The sequence below is a fragment of the Trachypithecus francoisi genome, unplaced genomic scaffold (assembly GCF_009764315.1).
Source record: "Trachypithecus francoisi isolate TF-2019V2 unplaced genomic scaffold, Tfra_2.0 Lachesis_group3, whole genome shotgun sequence".
NCBI lineage: Eukaryota > Metazoa > Chordata > Mammalia > Primates > Cercopithecidae > Trachypithecus > Trachypithecus francoisi.
In genome coordinates, this window is record NW_022681468.1 from 18,216,513 (window position 1) to 18,240,707 (window position 24,195).

Sequence of the window (24,195 nt, forward strand, 5' to 3'; positions counted from 1 at the left end):
AAAATTTTGTGTATATTCGCATTTTGGAGAATACATTTGGTTTTTAGTAGCTGCTCAGAGAGGCCTGTTACACACACACACACACACAAACACACAATTTAAGCCATTATTAAGATGTTGTATATATTTTATTAGACAGCTGGCATGTTCTTACCTGCTTAGATCAAAGCATTTTGAACATGACTATTGGGAATTTAATAAATAGACTCATTATTATAAAATATGACATTGTCAGTGGAGTTTTTGAAAGTATTATTGTGGTTGAATATTTCAAAGTTGCATTGATATGTTTTTCATATAATCTGTATTATGGTGAGTTGTTAAATATTAACTTAAATATGTATTATTTCTTCATTATCACTAAAGAGCATCACTTTTGTAAATTTTTAGAGTATACCAAAATGTAAAGTGTACATTTTAGTATACCAAAAATGTAAACCTTTTAGAGGTAGGTTGATAAGGTGTCAAAGAAACATGAAGACTACCAGAGAGCAGAATAAATGAATTATTTTTTAAATGTTAGTTTTTCTTTCGTCATTTGTTTAATTACGTTTCTAATTCGTATTTTATTTCACCTGGGTTTTTGCTTGTTTGCTTTTGTAACAAAATGTTTTGCATGTGTTTAGAATTTATGGAATTTTAGAAAATAATGAAGTCTGGAGACTCCCCAAAATTTAAGTATAAGTTAACTTTGACCTTGAAACACTGAAAAAAAATTACTATAAAATCAGTGTTTGGATTCTTTATGTAAATAGTTCTGAGTGATAGAAAGCTATAAAGATGTTTCTTACTTCTAGGCTGTATGAGTGTCATGTTCCACTCTTTTCTGTAGAAATTATGCAGGCACCTCTCTTCATGCCCTAATTCTGTTGAACCATTCTTGTTATTTATGGACCAATCTTTTTAAAAATTAAAAATAAACGGAGGTGTTCAGTTTTACTCCAGTAGTGTTTGAAGTTCATAGAAACTAAGAAATACTTTTTATTTCTTATCAGTTTCAAATTTGCTTTATTTCTCATAAGATTTTAAAGTGTGGGATTCTGATTATTACTTATTGAGTAATTTTATTTTATGGTGAGGAGTTTGGGCCATTTGGTCTTTTGGACAGGATTTTTAAATGATTCTGGAAATAAGTATTTTAATCATGAATCTGATTTGTTTACAGATATTTGATATTTCTTGGGATTTGTACCAGCCAAATAAACTTGTCAGCTGTGGTGTAAAACATATCAAGGTACTAGAAGGGTCTTGTTTTATAATAGTCACGTTTAGTTCTCTGCTGCTAACTATATATCTCACTGTTAACAATTTAGACTACTTTCAGAATTTAGACAATACTTACTTTTAAAATGGCAATGTTTTTATTGTTCTTATGTTCAGTCAAACAAATATATATATTATTTGCTTTGAATTATTGTAAGCGATATAGATATGAATAGGAGATTAATAAGCCACATTCCATAAAGAAATTTGTTATCTAGTGAGGCAGGATTTACTGTGTCCATCCTGTTTCTTCATGTTTCACTTACAAAGTACAATGTTGATAATAGGAAACAAATGAAATGTTTTTCATTTACATAGATAGAATGGTGTGGGAGAAGCAACATGAGTAGACCTGGCTTTGCCATTTATTAGCTGTTTAACCTTGTGTGAGTTATTTAACCTCTTCGAGCTTTTTTTTTTTCTTCACGTTTTAAAACTGTGACTGCTGTTACCATCCTCAAAGAATTGATGATTAAATAAGGCGGCAGTATATACTCAAGTGCTTGTCATAGTGCCTAACACATGGTCTGCTTTCTGAAAGTGTTGCTTTTCCTTTTTCTATGTTCGCTCCCTGATTTGACCTCAGCCTTTAAAATTTTTTTTTTATTTGACAAATAATAGTACACATTCATGGGTATATAGTGATGTTTTGATACATAAAAATGTATGGTGGGCCGGGCGCGGTGGCTCAAGCCTGTCATCCCAGCACTTTGGGAGGCCGAGACGGGCGGATCACGAGGTCAGGAGATCGAGACCATCCTGGCTAACACTGTGAAACCCCGTCTCTACTAAAAAAATACAAAAAACTAGCCGGGCGAGGTGGCGGGCGCCTGTAGTCCCAGCTACTCGGGAGGCTGAGGCAGGAGAATGGCCTGAACCCGGGAGGCGGAGCTTGCAGTGAGCTGAGATCCGGCCACTGCACTCTAGCCCCGGCGACAGAGTGAGACTCCGTCTCAAAAAAAAAAAAAAAAAAAAAATGTATGGTGATCAGATTAGGGTAATTAGCTATCATCTCAAACATTTGCTATTTCTTTGTTTTAGGACCATTCGATAGCCTCCTTCTAGCTATTTGAAACTGTGTATTCATATTACCTATAGTCATTCTACAGTGGTATAGAGTAGTAGAACTTATTCCTCCTATCTAGTTATAATTTTGTATCCTTTAACAAATCTCTCCTTGTCCCTCTCTTAGCCTTGATAGCCACTATTTACTTTGCTTATGAAAGCTCTGGGTTTTGTTTTATAATTACAGCTCAGATTTTGAAGCCTGTAAAGTCAGTGGTGATATTCTTTATTATGTTTATACTTACTTTTAAATCATTGGAACAAATTGGAAATAACTTGCTTTACTTCCACTGTCTGATGTAACAGTTCCTGATAATAGTTAATTCCTAGTGAATTAAGGTTCTGTGTTCACATTCTTTATTTCAATATGCTTAACTCCATCCACGTTTTCTCCAGTGCATCTTTCACTGCTGCTGCAATTCTGGATTTGTTATTCTGGTATTGATTTGATTGATGGATAGTAGTAAATATTTATTTTTTGACAAATATTGAATACCAAAAAGGCTGTATGCTGGGCTTTAAGGCACATGATATAAGCACTGTGAAAGTAGAGATTTTTGTCTTGTTCATCTTTGATGGACAGTATGTTTGATATGGTACTTGATATATATTAAGTGCTTAATAAGTGATTGGCAAATTATGAATAAAGAGATCTTACTATTTTATAAGTAAAGCTAAAGGCTCCATTTTCAGGTTTTTATAAAAAGCTCATCTTCTCAAGCTAAATAAACTATATCTTTATACTGAGTTACATTTCTTTTCCTTTGCTAGAAGAAATGAATAGTAACATAGTTCTCTTTGCAGGCAATACGTGTGAGGAAATTAATTCCCAGAGATGATCTAGAACTTCACTGTCCAACCATATGTAGCTATTTAAACATAAATTAGTTAAATGAAATTTAAAATTCATTTCCTCAGTCACCCTAGCAGTACATTTCATATGCTTATGTATCTAGTGGTTACTGTATTGGAAAGCGTGTGTGTGTGTGTGTGTGTGTGTGTGTAAGATTTTCATCATCACTGAAAGTTCTGTTGGACAATATTGATTTGGATTCTAGAACAATAGTTCTTAACCCTTGCTGAGCATCAAAATCATTTGGTACCTGGGCTTCATGCTTCAGAGATTCTGTCCCAGTTCATCTCAAGTGGGTGTCCAGGCATCCCGTTTTATAATTTCCCTAGGTGATTCTAATGTGAAGCTAACATTGGGAATCATTGATCTAGAAGAAAATAATGGATTCAAATTAGGACACGCTGAAAGAAAGAGAACAAGCCACTTATATACACAGAAATTATGGAGATTTTAAGTTTAAAAATTATAAAGTTTCATTAATTAAAGTACTTATTAGATCTTTGAATAGATAGTGATCATAATTTTTAGTTCTTTGAGGCTTCAAATTTTAAAATAAGAATGTATGATAATAAATTATGTTATTTTAAATGTTAATTACTTATTACAAAGTTGAATTTATTCTTTGGGCCTAATTTCTTCATGCAGAACTATTTAATGTATATATCTCTGTCCTGTCCCATTTTTTTGGTTTATTTTTTAGAGATGGGATCCTACCATGTGGCCCATGCTGGAGTGCAGTAGCTATTCACAGGCGTGATTTATAGCTCACTGTAGCCTCAAACTCCTGGCCTCAAATCATCCTCCCACCTCAGCCTCCCAGGTTGCTAAGACTACAGGCATTTGCCACTGTGCCCACTTCCCCCCAACTCCTTTTTCTTTAAATTTCTCTCCTTGAACTATAAAATTTACCTAAATCCACCTAATAGAACAAAACCCCTGGTAATGAAGGTTCATGTTTAACTTCTTATTTTCTCCCAAGAATGAACAAATCATTCCCCATGGACATCTATCTTATTTTTTTAAGCTTTACAAGCAAAGCAATTGCTCAACTTTGAAAATATCAAATATTACAGCTACAATAAGCTGTAGCATACTCCTTTTTCCTATCTTTAATGTTTCTATCAGAGAGAGAACATTAGATTTGGTCCTTTTTCTTCTTAGTCTGTGATGACTTATCTTCATTTTCATTGCTAACCCGTTCCCAACTTTTTAACTTAAACTTTTTTTGTTTTTGTTTTTTTTCTTGAGACAGAGTCTCGCTCTGCGCCCAGGCTGGAGCGCAGTCGTGCACTCTTGGCTCACTGCAACCACTCTGCCCCCTGAGTTCAAGTGATTCTCGTGCCTCAACCTCCCGAGTAGCTGGGATTACAGGCATGCGCCACCATACCTGGCTAATTTTTGTATTTTTAGTAGAGATGGGACTTAGTCATGTTGGCCAGGCTGGTCTTGAACTCCTGACCTCAGGTGATCTGCCTACCTTGCCTCCCAAAGTGCTGGGATTACAGGCATGAGCCACTGTGCCTGGCTTAATCTAAGTTTTATGTAGATTTCTTTTCAGAAACCTAAGGAAAGCATAGCATATTTTAAAAATAATCTGATTCAAACCCCTTATTCTTACAGATAAGAATTGAAACCAGTGGCTATAGCTATGCTATAACATAGCTTTTGACAACACTAGGATGAGAATCTGAACGTTGAATGCTATTTTATCATAAGGCAATTTCTTAGTTAATTTGTAGCTCACTGCTCTAATATAGCATCAAAGTATTGGGAATGTTTTACTTTATTTTGTAAGAATTCTTTGGTAATTTGATTATACTGTATACCTTTTAGTTCTGGAGTTTATGTGGAAATGCTCTGACCCCAAAACGAGGTGTCTTTGGTAAGACGGGTGACCTTCAGACAATACTGTGCCTAGCCTGTGCAAGGGATGAATTAACATATTCTGGTGCACTCAATGGGGATATATATGTCTGGAAAGGAATCAATCTTATACGAACGATACAAGGCGCCCATGCTGTAAGTATATTTAAGTATTTTAAATACTTTAATGTGTATTGCTTAACCTTGTCTTAGAATGACATATTACTTAACCTTGTCTTAGAATGACAGACTGCATAATATAGTATATTGTTTCTAGTCAGTTTGGTTGCTTGAAAAATGCTTTTCTAACTGAATTATCTATTTGTTTTCAAGATTTCAATGAAGAAATCAGTTAGACTCATTGACATTGATTACATTAGTATAGTTAGTATCTTGTTAAAGCTATTGCTTTAGTATGGTGTCTTTCTGAAGAGTAGTGTTGAAAAAAAGCTTGTTAACTTCAATCTAAAAGTATTCTAGATTAACCACACCAGAATAAAGCTAGTGCTCTTCAGGCTAATTTACCAGAGGCGATTAGATTTTTGTGTAAATAACTTACTAAACTGAAAAAGAAATCTGCTGTTTAAACTGTTTCGTGTTTTTTGGTTTGAGCTTTTTAGCAGTTGGGTCCACCTTACAAAGTAAAGGGAGCTGGATAGCACAAAGCCGCCACGTTGTTAACAGCAAGATCTTCATGTAGAAAAGTCCTCAGTGCATTACATTTCTATTAACTGGGTTTTCCTACCCTTTGCTTTTTTACTTTTTAAATTTTTTGTTGTTATTGAATTGTTTTTATTTCCTTTATTCATTTGAATATTAGGGTTATTAATCTTTTGACAGTCACACGTGTTGCAAATATTTCTCCAATCTGTTTGTCTTTGCTTATTATATCTTTTCTCATATGAACAAATTTAAAACTCGTGGGTGATCTGCCATGCATAGAAAAGTCTCTCACAGCCCAAAGTTACCTAAATGTTATTCTGACTTTTTCTAATATTTTATTTTTTATATTTAGTTATAAATGGTTATATTTTATGTTCATCTATAATTCATTTTTACATGTGGTATAGGGTTTAAATTTATTTTCTTTTACATTATATCCATATAATTAAATACTACCTTGGTTATATATAGTCATGCCTTGATATTTTGCGGGGATTGGCTCTAGGACCACAGATACCAAAATCTGCACATACTCAAGTCTTGCCCTGGGAAACCTGCATATGTAAAGCCCTCCCTATCTATAGGTTTTGCATCCCACAAAGGTTGTATTTTGATCTGGGTTTCATTGCTGATGTGGAACTGTGGATTCAGAGCTGACTGTATTTATTGAAAAAAATCCATATAAGTGAGCCCGTGAAGTTCAAATCCACAAGGGGCAACTGTATTAAGTTCCTGTGGACTTACTTCTAGATTTTCTTTTGTGTTTTCTGATGTATTTGTTTATTCTTATATCCTACCAAAATATTGTTAGATTGGTTTAAAAGGGTTTCTACTTTCATATAATAGATGTTCTTAAAAAACATTTTTTGTTAATTTATTTTATTTCCCCTTCTAGGCAGGAATTTTTAGCATGAATGCTTGTGAAGAAGGCTTTGCTACTGGTGGCAGAGATGGTTGTATTCGTCTTTGGGATTTAACTTTTAAACCAATTACTGTGATTGATCTCAGGGAAACAGACCAGGGATACAAAGGTAATAACAAAACAAATGTCTTATTACTAGGCAAACTCTAAACTTCCCAAAGATTATCTCTTTCTTTCAGTAAGTATCAATGTAAGTTTTGTAAATATAAATAAGACTCATATTTGCCTCTTTACCCTGTATGCATTTGATTGAAATTCTTCTATTAAGGAGAAATTTTGCCTGTAAAGAGTTTAGGTTCATTGTTAGGAGAAAGATTCTTTCATAAGTCTAATGTCTATTATAATGGGACCTATAGAGAGATGTGAGAGGTACTCACTTAGGTATCTTTGGATTTTGAAAGTATTTTACTATTAGAATGCTAACTATAACTATTTAACAAATAAACTATTCTAAATAAACAGTTGGGGGTAAATGTTGAGGGTTGGGAAACTTTTGTTCAGGATGATTTAAATGTGGATAGATGTATTTTTCCTTCATCCAAATTTGTCAGCAATTGGGGGAGTTTTTTTCTCTTGGGGATTAAAAAAAATTGATGTAATAAAACAGGACCTTTTACTATAAAAACTACCCACAGGTTTGTGTTTAAACCATATTCCAGTCACCTACAAGTTGTGTGACCTTGGACTGGTAATTTACCCTCACTGTAAATGAGAATAAGAATAAATACATTATTTAGGATATAGGATCGAATGAATTGATATTTCTAAAATGTTTATAAGGATAACACATAATAAGCATGTAAATGTTAACTGTTATTGTATTTTCATTAGTTTTGCTAAACATTATTGTGCTTTAAAGCTTACAAAATAATTTGAGACTTTTTCTTATCTGATCCTCATAAGGACATTGTGAGGTACATGGTGTCTTTATATTGGCCATGTAACACACATGAGAAAAATGAAAAACACAGTAGCTTTCCTAAGATTACAACAGACATTGAGGAGTATGCAGAAAAAGTGGAATTCTCTCTTTTTAATGATTTTATGAGTATATCAAAGAAATGAAATATAGACAAGTAAAAAGTCAGCTTATTGAAAGAAAAAGAATACAATTCTATAAAGGTAATTTACTAATTGAGTACTTATTGAACAATGCAGACTGAAGTGTTGTAAGACTGGCTGAGCAAGTAGACATGGCTAGAGTTGTCTACAAGGGAGAAGGAAGAAGAGTACATGTCTGAAGGCTGGGTAGGAACTAGGTACATAAAAAGACAAATATTTCATGTAGAAAACAACATGGACAGTTGAAGAAAATGTGATTATAGATCAAGGACTTACATATTTTCTTCTGTCTCACATCTAAGATATAAAAGGTACAAAATTAACTTCAATTTAGGAAGATTGGAATTATTGACACAGGATATTTTGGGTGCCACCTTGCCAGCTGGAGACCTTCATGGCTGGCAACGCGCCTGTCCAGGGCTGCACTGGGCTCCAGGCTCGCCAGGAGGTACCCTGCCCACTTGGCCTGGCAGGCTGCGCTTGGCTTGCACTCTGGCTGGATCCCACACTTGCTGCAGGATCTGTGCTCAGCCCGTGGCTGGGCCGGGTGTGCTGTACCTGCTTCTGCCTTGGGCGTTGGTGTCTGGATGAAGGGAATGTGGTGGCACCTAAAAAACTTGGGGACTCCAGCAACCCTGAAGCCCCAAAGTGGGTGTGCTGTGACCTGCTTCTGCCTTGGGCGTTGGTGTCTGGATGAAGGGAATGTGGTGGCACCTAAAAAACTTGGGGACTCCAGCAACCCTGAAGCCCCAAAGTGGGTGTGCTGTGACCTGCTTCTGCCTTGGGCGTTGGTGTCTGGATGAAGGGAATGTGGTGGCACCTAAAAAACTTGGGGACTCCAACAACCCTGAAGCCCCAAAGCGGGTGTGCTGTGACCTGCTTCTGCCTTGGGCGTTGGTGTCTGGATGAAGGGAATGTGGTGGCACCTAAAAAACTTGGGGACTCCAACAACCCTGAAGCCCCAAAGCAGGTGTTACAGCATGTTAATAGCTCTTTCGGTCCTGCCCAATAAACGGGGCATGTGGTGCCCAGTGGCTGCCTCTCCTGTTGCTTGGTGAGTAGGAGGGGAATGCTACAGGTCTACAGCTCTGTACTCACTGTTGGGTGAGTTCCAAGTTCTTGTCCCACATCCAAGAAGAAAGAGGTTATACTGACAGCTGGCAAGTGAACAAGGCAAAGAGTTTTACTGAGTGACAAAACAGCTCTCAGTGGAGAGGGTACCCGAGATGGGCTGAAGTCAGGTAGTCTCCCCCGCCCCCAACACCCCACCCAAAGGTGGGCAATCCCCAAATATAGCTGAGTCTGGAGCTTTTATGGGCTCAGAATGAGTGATTGCATGCTGATGGGTTTGTGAGTATGCAAAAAAGGCTTTAAAAAGGCACCACTCAAAGATGGGCACAACACTATAAAAAACCAATTAGGGAAGGGTAAATATGTGTAAAGTAGGTGAAAGGTGGGGATCAATCAGAGGAAAGTGTGCCAAATGGAAAGAGACGTTCTCAGTTGGTCTGTGGATTTATCCAAGACCTGTAGCTTGGCTTTCAGGCTTTAAACTGTCTTCAGTTTGAAGGTTGAATTTCACCAGGACTTGCCCCTATCTGCGTAGGGATTTGTCTGCCTCCTGCTGCTATCATTATTACAGCATTATATATTAAATACAATTTACTTTTTACTAGGTTTGTCTGTAAGGAGTGTGTGTTGGCGAGGTGACCACATTCTAGTTGGAACACAGGACAGTGAAATTTTTGAAATTGTGGTGCAAGAAAGAAATAAACCTTTTCTAATTATGCAAGGGCATTGTGAAGGTGAACTTTGGGCACTTGCTGTCCATCCTACTAAACCTTTGGCTGTGACTGGAAGTGATGATCGTTCAGTCAGGTAAGCAAATTATAAAGTAATTCCATAGGCTGGGATGTATCCTTAGATAAACGTAAAGAAAACATGGCCGGTCGCAGTGGCTCATGCCTGTAATCCCAGCACTTTGGGAGGCCAAGGCAGGTGGATCACAAGGTCAAGAGATTGAGACTATCCTGGCCAACATGGTGAAACCCCATTTCTACTAAAAATACAAAAATTAGCTGGGCATGGTGGCGGGCGCCTGTAATCCCAGCTACTCGGGAGGCTGAGGCAGGAGAATCACTTGAACCCAGGAGATGGAGGTTGCAGTGCACCAAGATCGTGCCGTTGCATTCCAGCCTGGCAACAGAGTGAGACTCTGTCTCAAAAAAAAAAAAAAAAAAAAAAAAAAGAAAGCTTAAAATACTCCGATTAAAATTTTATTAGTTCATGGTATAACAAATGAACATAAGTAGTAAGTACTGAAAATTAATAGAATTATTAGTAATATTTTTTCTCTTATGAATATATGATATGGAGTTTGTTCCATATCAGAATGTACAGAACTACTTCCTTCTTTTTAACAGGAATATAATATTTCACTGCATGGATATACTGTAATTTATTCAGCTAATCCATTACTCATGGAAGATTAGTTTCCTCCAGTTTTGTGTATTTTATAAATACAGGGCTTGCAATGAACATCATTATACATTTGTCATTTTGTACATGTATGAATATCTCTGATAAATGTTTAGCAGTAATCAAAGGATGTGCATATTTTAAATTTTGATAGATAAGGCCTTACATAGAGGCAGCAACAATTTATACACCTATCGTGAATATATTGCCAGTGCCTGTTTTCTCCCACCCTTAACAGAACTAATTATAATCCCAAAAGGTGAAAAATGATACCTTGTTATATTTTGAAAATGTGTATTTCTCTTATATTGAGGGTTGTTGAGTATGTTTTTATATGTTTAGAGGACATTTTTTTCCTTAACCTGTTCAAATCCTTTGCCTATTTTCTATTAGTTCATAGATCTTTTTCTCTACTTGATTTTAAGTAAGATCTAATGATATATGTCTATATATTAAAGAAATTAGAAATCGTGTCTGGGATAGTGGTTCTCAAAGTGTGGTTCCTTGACGAGCAACATCAACATTACCTAAGAACTTGTAAGAAATGCATATTCTTAGGCCTTTTACAGGACCTAATACCAGAAATTGAGCAATTTGTGATTTCAGAAGCCTTCCAAGTGACTACGATATACTCAGAAGTTTGAGAACCACTGATCAATTTTAGGAGTTGAAATTTGTTTCCCCCAATTTGTCTTTTTTTCCTCCCTGATTTCATCTGTAAATATTTCAGTTTGTATCTTTAAAAGATCTCAAACATCACCACAATACTCTTATCACACAGTGTTCTGTATCTAGCTGGTATAGAAATTCCTGATTGTCTCATAAAATATTTTTATGATTTCTTAAAATCAGGATCCAAATGAGCTTCATGTATTGCATTTGTTGGTATGTCTTTTCAGTCTCTTTTATTCTACAGCTTTCTTCTTCCCTTTTTGTTCTTCTTACAGTTTATTCAGGGTTTCCCACATTCTGGATTTGGCTAATTGCATACCCATAGTGTATTTTAACATAGTCTGTGCTCCTTGTATCCTGTAAATTGGTAGTTAGATTTAGAGGTTTGATGAGATACAATTATGAATTTTCACCAAGGATATTTCCTAGGTGGTGATGTACTCCTGCTTGTTGGTATGTAATGTGTAGTCTCCGTTTTTTCTAGTAGCGACCATTGATGATGATTGTCTAGATCAGTGTTTCCCAACCTTTTTTCATTGTCACTTTCTTACTTTTTTTTTTTATTGATCACACCCTCACTTTGATATTTTAAGACCACAGACAACTGTGTATCTCTTTTTGTATTGTGGCCCCTTAAGAGAACACAAACCATTGTAATATTTAGATATTTTACCCCTAAGAATTCATTTTTACCCCCTTTCAGGAAATATTACCCCCGTTGAGAATGCATGTGGGCCTAAGTCTGTCATTTTAATAAGTGTTTCACATGGTGGCATTCTAATACTTATATTTACCACTCATTATTCATTTGTTAGCTGTAGTATTTCTATAAAGAGAATTTCTTCTCATCAATTATTTATTTATCCTGGGTATAATACAAGCAGAAAAGTGCTTAATTCTTTCTGTATATTTACCAATTTTAAAAAGTTAGGTTGGTTCCCTAGAATCCTTTCTATAAACTTTCCACATTTCTTGCCATTTTTTTCTGTAGGGTTGTTGATCTTTTTCTCCTTTACTTTTAGCAGCTCTTTATATATTATGGATGTTAACTCTTTGCCGATAATGTAAATTGCAAGTAATTTCAATAGTTTGTTACTTGCTTTTTCTTTTTTTTACTTCATGTAGGTTGTTTTAGGTAAGCAAAAATTCTTGTTGTGTTGTTATGTTTTATATAGCTGCATTTATCAGTAATTTCTTTCATGACTTCTGGTATTCTATCGTAGAGAAATCTTCCCAAAAATTATTTTAAAAAAATTTTCAATATATTCTTCTAGTACATTAGTGGTTATATTTTTATGTTTAACTCCTAATCTATGTAAAGCTTCCTTTAGTGTAAGGAGTAAGATGGGGACTCGACCTAATTGTTTCCAGATAATTATTGATGTTTTTTATGGTATGCTAATCAGTCATGCCATTTACTGTCATTGTGCCAGTCTATTTTTGGGGTTTGGGAGATGGCATAGGTCATATGTCTGTAAACTTACTGTGGGGACTACACCTCACTCTGTGCTTTGCTAAGAACTATTCATAATCCTTTTATTGTAGAATTGCTATTACCAAGTTCTACCTAGCTGCTGCCAATAGGACAACTGTTTCTTTAAAAAGGAATTGTTCAGACTACTGTTTCTGTTATTGGTGGCCAATTTATTTGGAATAAAACAACTTCCAATGAAAACAACTAAAGATGTTAGTTAAAATGTAAATCACCTTAAAACCTTCAAAGAACTGACAAGATAATGAGGAGCTATCCAGCCAATTTGTGAAAGAAAATGGGCATCTAGGGGGGCATTGTGCCAAAGCTGCTTTTTGCCCTGAAGGCATTTTTCCTTTGGGTAAACTTGACCTTTGTTTATGGCTTTCTCTTGGAGCACAAGGGACAGACAAGACCCAGCATTTGCCAAAGGAGGATAGTCCAACATATGCTGCTAAAGCTATAAATTAAGCTCCAAAAAATATCTGCTGCGGATTTGGGTGGGAATGGAGACCTCAATTCTGGTTTTAAGTTTTGATAGCACAGGAGTATATAAAGCAGCTTGATACTGTTATTCAAATAGCATTAATTGTCCAAATGACTTTACCACAATGTAAGTTTCACATGGCATTATGCTGCTTTTGCCTTATAATTTTAGGTTGAATTCATTAGGTAACAGTATTGAGTCTTCAGTAGAAGCTAATTTCCAAATCCATTCAGTGTTTAATAATATCGCTAGAACCTGGGAGACAGAGGTTGCAATGAGCTGAGATCGCGCCACTCCACTCCAGCCTGGGAAACAGAGCCAGACTCCATCTCAAAAGAAAGAGAGAGAGAGAGAAAGAGAGAGAGAGAGGCAATTCTTCATAATTCAGAAAAATTTCAGTCTTGGTTCTGAGATCAGAAAATCAATAAAACTTTACCACTGCTAAGCCATTTAACTGCTGTGTTAGCGCAAGTCAGGATTTTCTACTTCTGTATCTGGCAAAAATTCACAGAACTGACAGTGGTTAGTTAAATCCACAGGAGCAGATGAAGTTCACCATTAACGCTATTAGTTAAAAAAACAAGAGACAGTCTTATTTTTTTCTTCGCTAAGTATGTGCTAAAGAATAATACAATGAATACGCACAGGCTTTAAACCCCTTACATTTTTATAATCTGTAAATTTCTTTAAGCCATTTTTTTCTATACATATTTTTTCCCACCATCAGTTAGTTATAATTCATCTTAACAGATTCCAATTTAGGTTGTATTGAATTAGTTTTTTCTCAATGATTTTGAAAATATTCTTGTCTGTAGTTGTTTCGTGCAGACTATTTGTAAAAGCAAATTCTTGTCACTTCACACTGGCATTGATTCCTCTAATAAACAATTGAGTAGTATCTGTAACATCTGTTAACCCATCAAGAATCAAGGAAAACCACTCAAAATTATTTATCTTGTTTTTAAATTAATTATTGGTAGTGTTCCCAATATTCTCAACTTTTGGAGCAACTGTTCTCATGGAAAGGCTATAACAGTCTTAAGTCTGTTTTCTCTGGACATATTTCTGAAGCTGCTGCAATTCAAAATGATTTACCATTTTCATTACCAATAAGTAGCTTTCCTTGCTTGGCTAACAGATCAACCACTCAGAAACTTAATTCTCTTGCAACCTCATTGTATTTTTAAATTTGTAAATAAATTCTGTCATGAGATACTCTGTTTTAAATTTTCTAATTTTTCTGGGCTTACCTGTGAGTTGGAAAAATTGTGATGAGTGCTTAGTCTGATAATTTATATTTGTCCTTTTAGCACAGCTACAGTGTCATTGCATAATAAACCTAATGCTTTGCCATCTAATTCAATAACAGTATAACCCATGCTCAATTGTGCCTTAAAAAAGTAACATTCTAAGTACCATATGAATATACATTGGTAAACAAAAATAATAACAAAATGTCACTATATGGTAATACAGATAGCCCTCAAAATTTTGTCAAGTTGTAACTGTGTCACTGAAAATTGTAATGTACTGAGGAGCAGTCCAAAGTAGTGAGAGTGTATCATCTCTTTCCCAATATCTCAACTCTGCCTCTGTAGTGTGATACAAAGACAGTATGTAAACCATAGACAATACATTAAAAAAACAAAAACAAAACAACAAAAGAAACAGTGTGGTGGCTCATGCCTGTAATCCCAGCCCTTTGGGAGACTGAGGCATGTGGATCACATGAGGCCAGGAGTTCAAGACCAGCTTGGCCAACATGGCAAAACCCTGTCTCTGCTAAAAATACAAAAATAAGCCAGGCATGGTGGCACACGCTTGTAATCCCAGCTACTCAGGAGGATGAGGCACGAGAATCGCTTGAACCTGGGAGGCGGAGGTTGCAGTGAACTAAGATTGCACCAGCACTCCAGCCTGGGCGACAAAGTGAGACTCTGTCTCAAAAAAACAAAACAAAACAAAAAACCAAGTAAGTATACACCTATACTTCCATGAAACTTTATTTACAGACACAGAAAGTAGAATTTCAAATAATTTTCTTGTGTTTCAAAATTTTATTAAAACATTGTTTTCGGCCGGGCGCGGTGGCTCAAGCCTGTAATCCCAGCACTTTGGGAGGCCGAGACGGGCGGATCACGAGGTCAGGAGATCGAGACCATCCTGGCGAACACGGTGAAACCCCGTCTCTACTAAAAATACAAAAACTAGCCGGGCGAGATGGCGGGCGTCTGTAGTCCCAGCTACTCAGGAGGCTGAGGCAGGAGAATGGCATGAACCCGGGAGGTGGAGCTTGCAGTGAGCTGAGATCCGGCCACTGCACTCCAGCCTGGGCGACAGAGCGAGACTCCGCCTCAAAAACAAAAAAAAAAACAAAAAAAAAAACATTGTTTTCAACCATTTAAAAATGTAAAAATTATTCTTAGCTTTCAGATTGTACAAAAATAGGTAGCAGGCCTGGTTTGGCCCACAGGACATGGTTTGCTGTCCCTTGTGGTAAGAGCGTAGAATGTCACCAGCAAATATCATATTTAATGTTAAAGTATTGAAGATTTTCCTTTGAAATCAGGAAAAAGACAGTTATGCTCATTTTCACCATTCTGTTCAGCTATAGACTAGAAATCTTGGTCAATATAGTAAGGCCAAATGTGTATATGTATAGCATGTATATGTATGTGTATATATATGTGCGCATACACACACACACACACACAGATTGGAAAGGAAAAAACAACTGCCATTCTCAGTTGGTTATATATATATATGTGTGATGTGTTTATATATATAGGAAAATTCAAACGAAAATAAGACGAATTACTGGAATTGAAAAGAGAGTTTAGCAAATTTTCTGGATATGAAAACAATATACAAAAATAATTTTTCCTATAAACTAGTAACAATTTTAAAAATATAATCAAAGCATTTAGAAAATCTACTTAGTTTTGGCGATCTTTTTCTAATGTCTTGGGGTAGATGCCTATTCATTAAATTGTAGCCTTTGTTTATTTATAATATAGTTATTCCTTGCTATTTTTGGGGAGATTAGTTCCAGGACCCCCTGCAGATATCATAATCCGTGGATGTTCAAGTCCATTATATAAAATGATATATAATTTGAACATCCTCCAAAATACAGTTACTCCTTGAACAACACAGGTTTGAACTGCATGGGTCCACTTACAGGTGGATTTTCTTCCACCTCTGCCACCCTGAGATCGTAAGACAAGCCTCTCCTCTCCTTCCCTCTCAGCCTACACAATGTGAAGATGATGAGGATGTAGACTTTTATGATGATCCACTTCTACTTAATGAATAACAATTTTATTTTCTCTTCCTTTTTTTTTTTATGATTTTCTTAATTATGTTTTCTCTAGCTTACTTTATTGTAAGTATGCAGTATTAGTACATATAATACACAAAAATATATGTTAAACAACTGTTTGTGTTATTGATAAGACTTCCAGTCAACAGTAGGCTATTAGTAGTTAAGTGTTTGGAGAGTCAAACGTTAGACATGGCTTTTTGATGGCATGGAGATTGGTGCCTCTAACTGTTGCATTATTCAAGGGTCAACTGTACTTTAAATCTCTAGAATACTTATAATACCTAATACAGTGTAAGTGCTGTGTAAATAGTTGTTATACCATATTGTTTAGGGACTAATGACAAGAAAAAAAAGTCTGTACATGTTCAGTACAAATGCAGCCATCATAGGCCTAACTACATTTTCCATCCATGGTTGGTTGAATTTGTAGTTACAGAACCCATGGATACAGAGGGCCAACTGTATATGCATTTAAAGCTCCCAAAAGTTCCTCCTAAGTACTGTTTCAGCTGTATTTCACAAGTTTTGATTTTAAGCAGTTTTATAACTTACTTCAAAATAGTAACAAATCATTAAGAGTTCATCTTTGTCTTTGTCTTTTAGATTATATGGAAGTATAATTCTTAATTTTCAAACAATGGGTATCTTCTAGTTATCTTTTTGTTGTTGATTTCTAGCATTGTGGATTCTGAATTTGGATAGTTTTACACTAGATAGTACACTAGACTGTATGTACATAAGGATATATACATGTGTGTCTACACACACACACTCTTTCCCTTTGGTCAGGATAGAAACAACCTACCTAAAAGTGAAAGAATCAATGTTACTGCATTGTTTAAAAATGCATTGTATTGGCTGGGTGCGGTGGCTCACACCTGTAATCCCAGCACTTTGGGAGGCCAAGGCGGGTGGATCACCTGAGGTTGGGAGTTCGAGACTAGCCTGACCAACATGGAGAAACCCCGTCTCTACTACAAATACAAAATTAGCCAGGTGTGGTGAGGTGCATGCCTGTAATCCCAGCTACTTGGGAGGCTGAGGCAGGAGAATCGCTTGAACCTGGGAGGCAGAGGTTGCAGTGAGCCAAGATCACACCATGCACTCCAGCCTGGACAACAGGAACAAAACTCAGTCTCCAAAAAAAAAAAAAAAAAAATGCAGTGTATCACACTACAGATGCAGAGTTGAGATGTTGGGAAAGAGATGGTACACTCACATCATTTTGCACTGCTCCTCAGCTCATTACAAATTTCAATGACACAGTTACAACTTGGCAGAATTTTGAGTGCTATGTGCATTACCATATGGTGACATTATTATTTATCACCAGTGCATACTCATCATGTTGAAATAAGAGGAAAAAGATAAAATTGGACTTAGAATGTTACATTTTTAAGGCACAATGGAGTATGGACTTTACTGGTTTTCAATTAGATGGCAAAACATTGTGTTTATTATGCAGTGACACTATAGCTGTGCTAAAAGGATACCAAAACAACAACAACAACAAAATGTAGCCAGGTTGGGTGGCACATTCCTGTAGTCCCAGCTTCTCGTGAGGCTGAGGCTAGAGGATCGCTTGAGCCCACAGGGTCAAGGTTATAGTAAGCTATGATCACGCCACTGCACTCCAGCCTGAGTGACAGAGTGACATGATGTCGCCAAAAAAATTAAAAGCAAAAGATTCTATCAACTTCTGTCATTTAAGCATGAACAGTTCCCATTTTCATAGTTAAGAATTTCTTGCTGCAAAACAGATAGTTAAGATATCTAGATTTATCTTAATTAAGATGAGATTATTATTTTAACCAAAATATTTTTATTAAAGTATGCATTAGCTAACTATTCTTTTTTATTTTTAAAATTAAATTTTACAGGATATGGAGCCTAGTAGATCATGCATTAATAGCAAGGTGTAATATGGAAGAACCAATTCGTTGTGCAGCTGTCAATGCAGATGGAATCCATCTTGCCCTTGGAATGAAGGATGGCTCATTCACTGTACTTAGAGTAAGGTATGGTATTAGGGTAGAAATAGAAACACATAGTAATTTTCTCTTCAGTGATACAGAATATATAATGCTTTTTGTTTTTATCCATTTATCCTTTTCTCTTCCCCTTCTGATTAATGTATCTATTTCAGATATTAATTTCATGAAGTATAAAAATATATTTCTAAAAATAGCTTTGCCCGAAAAATAAACTCAGAAACCTTGGTTTGGGGGGTTAAGAATGCTTAATAGATTAATGGCTAAAATTTTGAGCTATAAAATTTGGGTCCCAACTACTTTTTCCTGTTAGTATAGATTTTTAGTAATGATCCCTTGCCATTTAACAAGCTGAGACTGTTAAAATGGGTTAATTTTGTTGTTGTTGTTACTGTTGTTAATTATTATTTACAGCTTTATGCTTTAAAAAATGCTTCCATCTCTTCTTTTGTTTGAGTAATTAGAAAAATTTAAAGAATTTGGTAAAGCAGTTAACATTTTGTGTTGAATTATAGATAGATAAATTCAATTGAATTCTGTGCAGCCAGTAAGAAATTTGCTGTAGATCCACACATGTTCACAGGATAAGTACTTATGAAGTCTTTCTTCTCTACCTCAGTGAATGGTAAGATCCTTCGCTCAGTTGCTCAGTTCAAGAACTATTAACACAGTTCTCTCTTTTGCTTCCCCTATGTAGTTAATTCAAGAGTTCTGGAGTGTCTACTTCCGAAGTAGCTCTCAAATTAATCTCCTTCCTTCTGTTCTCACCATTGTACTCTTGTGTAGGCTTCTGTCATCTACTAACTGGATTGGTGGAATAGCCTCGTAGCTGATCTTTTTACCTTCTGTTGTGCTTCCCTCAAGACCTTTCTTCACTCCACAGTGATGGTGATTCCTTTTAAAACATGTTTCTGTGCTCTCCTCTTATTTCTAAAGTATGATAAAGGCTTTGTACTGTCCTTAGGATGAAGCTCATAATCCTTCACGTGGTATATAGTGCCCATCTTTCCAGCCTATTTCTCAGTACCCCAGTTTCTTTCATCTATAGGAAACTCCTTTCCTATATTACTGTGCCATATAATATATCTTCAAAACTTACTCACTCATCCTAACTGAAACTTTGTACTCTTTAACCAACATCTCCCCATTAGGACAGATACATATGTTTTCTTGTACTTCTGAGCTTCTACACATGCTGATTCCCCTTTCTGAGACCGGTTTTTATAATGAGATATGCTGAGACTTTTCTCTTAAATTAACATTGTTTATTGTGGTAAAATATATGAACTTCACTTTTCAAACATTTTTAAATGTAAAATCCAGTGCCATTAAGTACATTCACATGGTTGTGCAACCATCACCACCCTCTAGTTTCAGAACTTTTTCATCTTCCCAAATGGAAACTCTGTACCCAGTAAAATATAATTCCCACTCTTCCGTCTCCTAAGCCCCTGACAACCATTGTTCTACTTTCTGGGTCTCTATGAAAGACATAATTTGACTACTCTAGGTACCTCATATTTTAAAAAAATATGAATATAACATTTGAATATAAATTAAAGCTTTTTCCCCAGAGCTCTGTAAATATGTCATATTACTTTATTTTGTCATGCTGAAACAGCTTCTTAAACAGAGATGAAAGACTGTGAAACCTCCCTGTTGGGCTATCCATACTATTATAATTTGGGCACTGATTTGATCATTGATTCTAGAATCTCTGTGACTATCCTCATCTAAGATTAAACATCTGTTCTTTTTCTCATTGGTTGTTTAATTTCTTTGGAGGCTGCTCTTTAGTTTTGCAGGTTAGAAATATTAGAAACACCTGGTCATTACTCATGAATAATAATTAATATTCATGATCAGCTTCATTTTTTTCTTGTCTATAAGAACTGAAAGTATTGGAAGTGCTGGAATTGGAGTGCTCACTTATAGAGGTTTTACAAGAATTTAAGATGCATGTAAAACACTTAAGAATTCCTATCGTATAGCTGGTATGCATTCAAAAGTAATGACTTTTTTTTTTAGTTATACATTTACTTGCTCTTTCAGTTATTGAATGCAGTAGACTGGCTGAAAAAGTATTTATTCCTAATAAGGCTGTATTTTAGCACCTGAATCCAACTTGCTAATAGTATTGAAAGGGTTATTCTGATTATTAAATCCCTTTAAAGGTGAACCACAAAATTCTAACTCACAAAATGGTCTTCTTAATCCATCTGAATTTACCTGGTTACTATTTCTTCTTGATTTGCTTTATATTCTTCATATGGTAAAGCAGGATTCATTACTAAACATAACTCTTTTTTCTTTTTTTTTGAGGTAGAGTCTTGCTGTATCACAAGGCTGGAGTACAGTGGTACAATCTCGGCTCACTGCAACCTCTGCCTCCCAGGTTCAAGAGATTCTCCTGCCTCAGGCTACCGAGTAGATGGGACTATAGGTGTGCCCCACCACGCCCAGCTATTTTTTTTTTTTTTTTGTATTTTTAGTAGAGATGGGGTTTCACCATGTTGTCCAGGATGGTCTTGATCTTCTGACCTTGTGATCCGCCGGCCTCAGCCTCCCAGAGTGCTGGGATTACAAGCGTGAGCTACCGTGCTCGGCTCATAACATATTAAAGTACCTGCACCAGGAGTGGGGTTTATGTTAGAGTTGGAAGAAAATAGAATGAATTAGAATCTCACATCATGATTCTTAAATTAGTATATAAGATGGTGTGCCAGGGTAAAGCCACAATATCTTCTTAAAACTTATCTTTTCTTCATAATAAAAACTTAACAGTTTTAAAATTATTTTGTAACCATTCTGCCTTTTTAAAAATTTATTTTTGTGTACCCCCAGCTTCATTAAGGCATAATTAACAAAAACTGTATATATTTACAAAATACAACATGAGATTTTGGTTATACTTTGTGAAATGATTACATCAAGCTAGTTAATATATCCATCACCTCACATACTTAACCACTTAAAGGGTGCGAACATTTAAGATGTGTCTTAGCAATTTTCAAGTATATTCTACATTATTATTAACTCTGATCACCATGCCATACAGTATATCTTCAGAACTTATTCATTCGTTCTAACTGAAACTTTGTACTTTTTAACCAACATCTCCCTTTTTCCCACCTGTACTCCTAATCCCTGTTAACCACCAATCGACTCTCTGCTATGTTTGACTTTTTTAGATTCCACATGTAAGCAAGATCATGCAGTATCTCTCTTTCTCTGCCTGGTTTATTTCACTAAGCATAATGTACACCAGGTTCATCCATGTTGTAGCAAATGACAGGATTTTCTTCCTTTTCTAAAATTATTTTTAAAAATTTTTGTAGAGCCTGGGCCTCACTATGTTGCCCAGGCTTGTCTCAAACTGCTGGCCTTAAGCAGTCCTCCCGCCCCAGCTTCTGAAAGTGCTGGAATTATAGGCATGAGCCACTGTGCCCAGCTGATTTTCTTCCTTTTTAAGAATGAATAGTATATCTATTTCGTTATTCATTCATACATTGATGGACACTTAGGTTGGCTTGAGGGAAGGGGTGACATGAGTAATGTAAAACTGTCTTTCCCCCCTTCTTCAAATATGTCTTTCCTTATTGCTGTGTTACACACAGATTCTATAATCTCTCACCATGTTTTATTAGCTCTTATGAACATATTTTTTATTTTAATTTTAATTTTAAGTTACAAGGTACATGTGTAGGATGTGCAGGTTTGTTACGTAGGTAAACATACGCCATGGTGGTTTGCTGCATCACCTAGGTGTTAACCCATTTATACCAGAGGTTGCAAATTTTTTTTTTTTTTTTTGAAAAGTCAGACTTTGGCAATGACCTTGAGCTGTAAGATATAAATAATTCCCACAAGCTTGGCGTTCCAGTAATGGAGCACCAGGCATAAATGGTTTGAGCTCAATATGCATTACCTATTTTTCCTAATGCTCCCCCTCCCCCCCCCACCCCCTGAAAGGCCTCAGTGTGTGTTGTTCCTCTCCCTGTGTCCATATGTTCTCATTGTTCAGCTCCCACTTATAAGTGAGAATATGCGGTGTTTGCTTTTCTGTTCCTGCATTAGTTTGCTAAGGATAATGGCTTCTTGCTCCATCCATGTCCCTGCAAAGGACATGATCTCTTTCCTTTTAATGGCTGCATAGTATTCCAAGGTATACATATACCACTTTTTCTTTATCCGGTCTATCATTGATGGGCATTTGGGTTGATTCCATGTCTTTGTTATTGTGAATAGTGCTGCAATGAACATACACATGCATGCATCTTTGTAATAGAATGATTTATATTTCTTTGTGTATATACCCAGTAATGGGATTGCTAGGACAAATGGTATTTCTGGTTCTAGATCTTTGAGGAATTGCCACACCATCTTCCACAATGGTTGAACTAATTCACATTCCCGCCAACAGTGTAAAAGCATTCCTGTTTCTCTTCATCCTCACCAGCATCTGTCGTTTCTTGACTTTTTAATAATTGTCATTCTGACTGACATGAGATGGTATCTCAATGTGGTTTTGATTTGCATTTTTCTAATGATCAGTGATGTTGAGCTTTTTTACATATGTTTCTTGGCCACATAAATGTCTTCTTTTGAGAAGTGTCTGCTCATGTCCTTTCCCCACTTTTTAATGGGGTTGTTTGTTTTTTTCTTGTAAATTTGCTTAAGTTCCTTGTTGACTCTGGATATTAGACTTTTGTCAGATGGATAGATTGCAAAAATTTTTTCCCACTCTGTAGGTTGCTTCTTTGCCCTGATGATAGTTTCTTTTATTGCACAGAAGCTCTTTAGTTTAATTAGATCCCATTTGTCAATTTTTGCTTTTGTTGCAGTTGTTTTTAACAATTTCATCATGAAATCTTTGCCAATGCCTATGAACTGAGTGGTATTGCCTAAATTTTCTTCTAGGGTTTTTATAATTTTGTGTTTTACATTTAAGTCTTTAATCCTTCTTGAGTTAATTTTTGTATAAGGTGTAAGGAAGGGGTCCAGTTTCAGTTTTCTGCATATGGCTAGCCAGTTTTCCCAGCACCATTTATTGAATAGGAAATCCTTTCTCCATTGCTTGTTTTTGTCAGGTTTGTTGAAGATCAGATGGTTGTAGATGTGTGGTCTTATTTCTGAATTCTCTATTCTGTTCCATTGGTTTATGCATCTGTTTTTATACCAGTATCATGCTGCTTTGGTTACTGTAACCTTGTAATACAGTTTGAGGTCCAGTAGCATGATGCTTCCTGCCTTGTTCTTTTTGCTTAGGATTGACTTGGCTGTATGGGCTCTATTTTGGTTCCATATGATTTCTTAAGTAGTTTTTTTCTAATTCTTTGAAGAATATCAGTAGTAGTTTAATGGGAATAGCATTGAATCTATAAATTAGTTTGGGCAGTATGGCAGTTTTTATGATACTCATTCTTATCCAGGAGCATGGAATATTTTCATTTGTGTTCTTTTTTATTTCCTTGTGCAGTGGTTTGTAGTTCTCCTAAAGACGCCTTTTACTTCCCTTATTAGCTGTATTCCTAGGTATTTTATTCTCTTTGTAGCAATTGTGAATGGGAGTTCATTCATAATTTGGCTCTTTGCTTGCCTGTTGTTGGTGTATAGGAATGCTTTTACGGCCGGGCGCGGTGGCTCAAGCCTGTAATCCCAGCACTTTGGGAGGCCGAGACGGGTGGATCACGAGGTCAGGAGATCGAGACCATCCTGGCTAACACGGTGAAACCCCGTCTTTACTAAAAAACATACAAAAAACTAGCCGGTCGAGGTGGCGGGCGCCTGTAGTCCCAGCTACTCGGGAGGCTGAGGCAGGAGAATGGCGTAAACCCGGGAGGCGGAGCTTGCAGTGAGCTGAGATCCGGGTACTGCACTCCAGCCTGGGTGACAGAGCGAGACTCCGTCTCAAAAAAAAAAAAAAAAAAAACCATCTTATTCACAATGGCTTGCTATAGGAATGCTTGCGACTTTTACACATTGATTTGATTTTATATCCTGAGACTTTGCTGGAATTGCTTATCAGCTTTAGAAGCTTTTGGGCTGAGACGATGGAGTTTTCTAGATACACGATCATG

The 24,195-nt window shown here is 36.2% G+C and overlaps 1 protein-coding gene across 6 annotated transcripts in view; it reads left to right on the forward strand.

Annotated features, from left to right (window-relative positions):
- EML5 (EMAP like 5) overlaps positions 1-24,195 on the forward strand; it is a 205,441-nt gene that overhangs the window by 54,808 nt on the left and 126,438 nt on the right. For all 6 annotated transcript variants that reach the window (XR_004432358.1, XM_033191654.1, XM_033191655.1 and 3 more), the window contains exons 4-8: positions 1,166-1,234; positions 5,015-5,200; positions 6,603-6,738; positions 9,368-9,569; positions 18,005-18,142. Coding sequence is in view for 5 of the 6 variants with exons in the window: in XM_033191654.1 (XP_033047545.1) it covers positions 1,166-1,234; positions 5,015-5,200; positions 6,603-6,738; positions 9,368-9,569; positions 18,005-18,142 (731 nt within the window). In the remaining variant the exon portion in view is untranslated. The remainder of the gene's footprint in view (positions 1-1,165; positions 1,235-5,014; positions 5,201-6,602; positions 6,739-9,367; positions 9,570-18,004; positions 18,143-24,195) is intronic.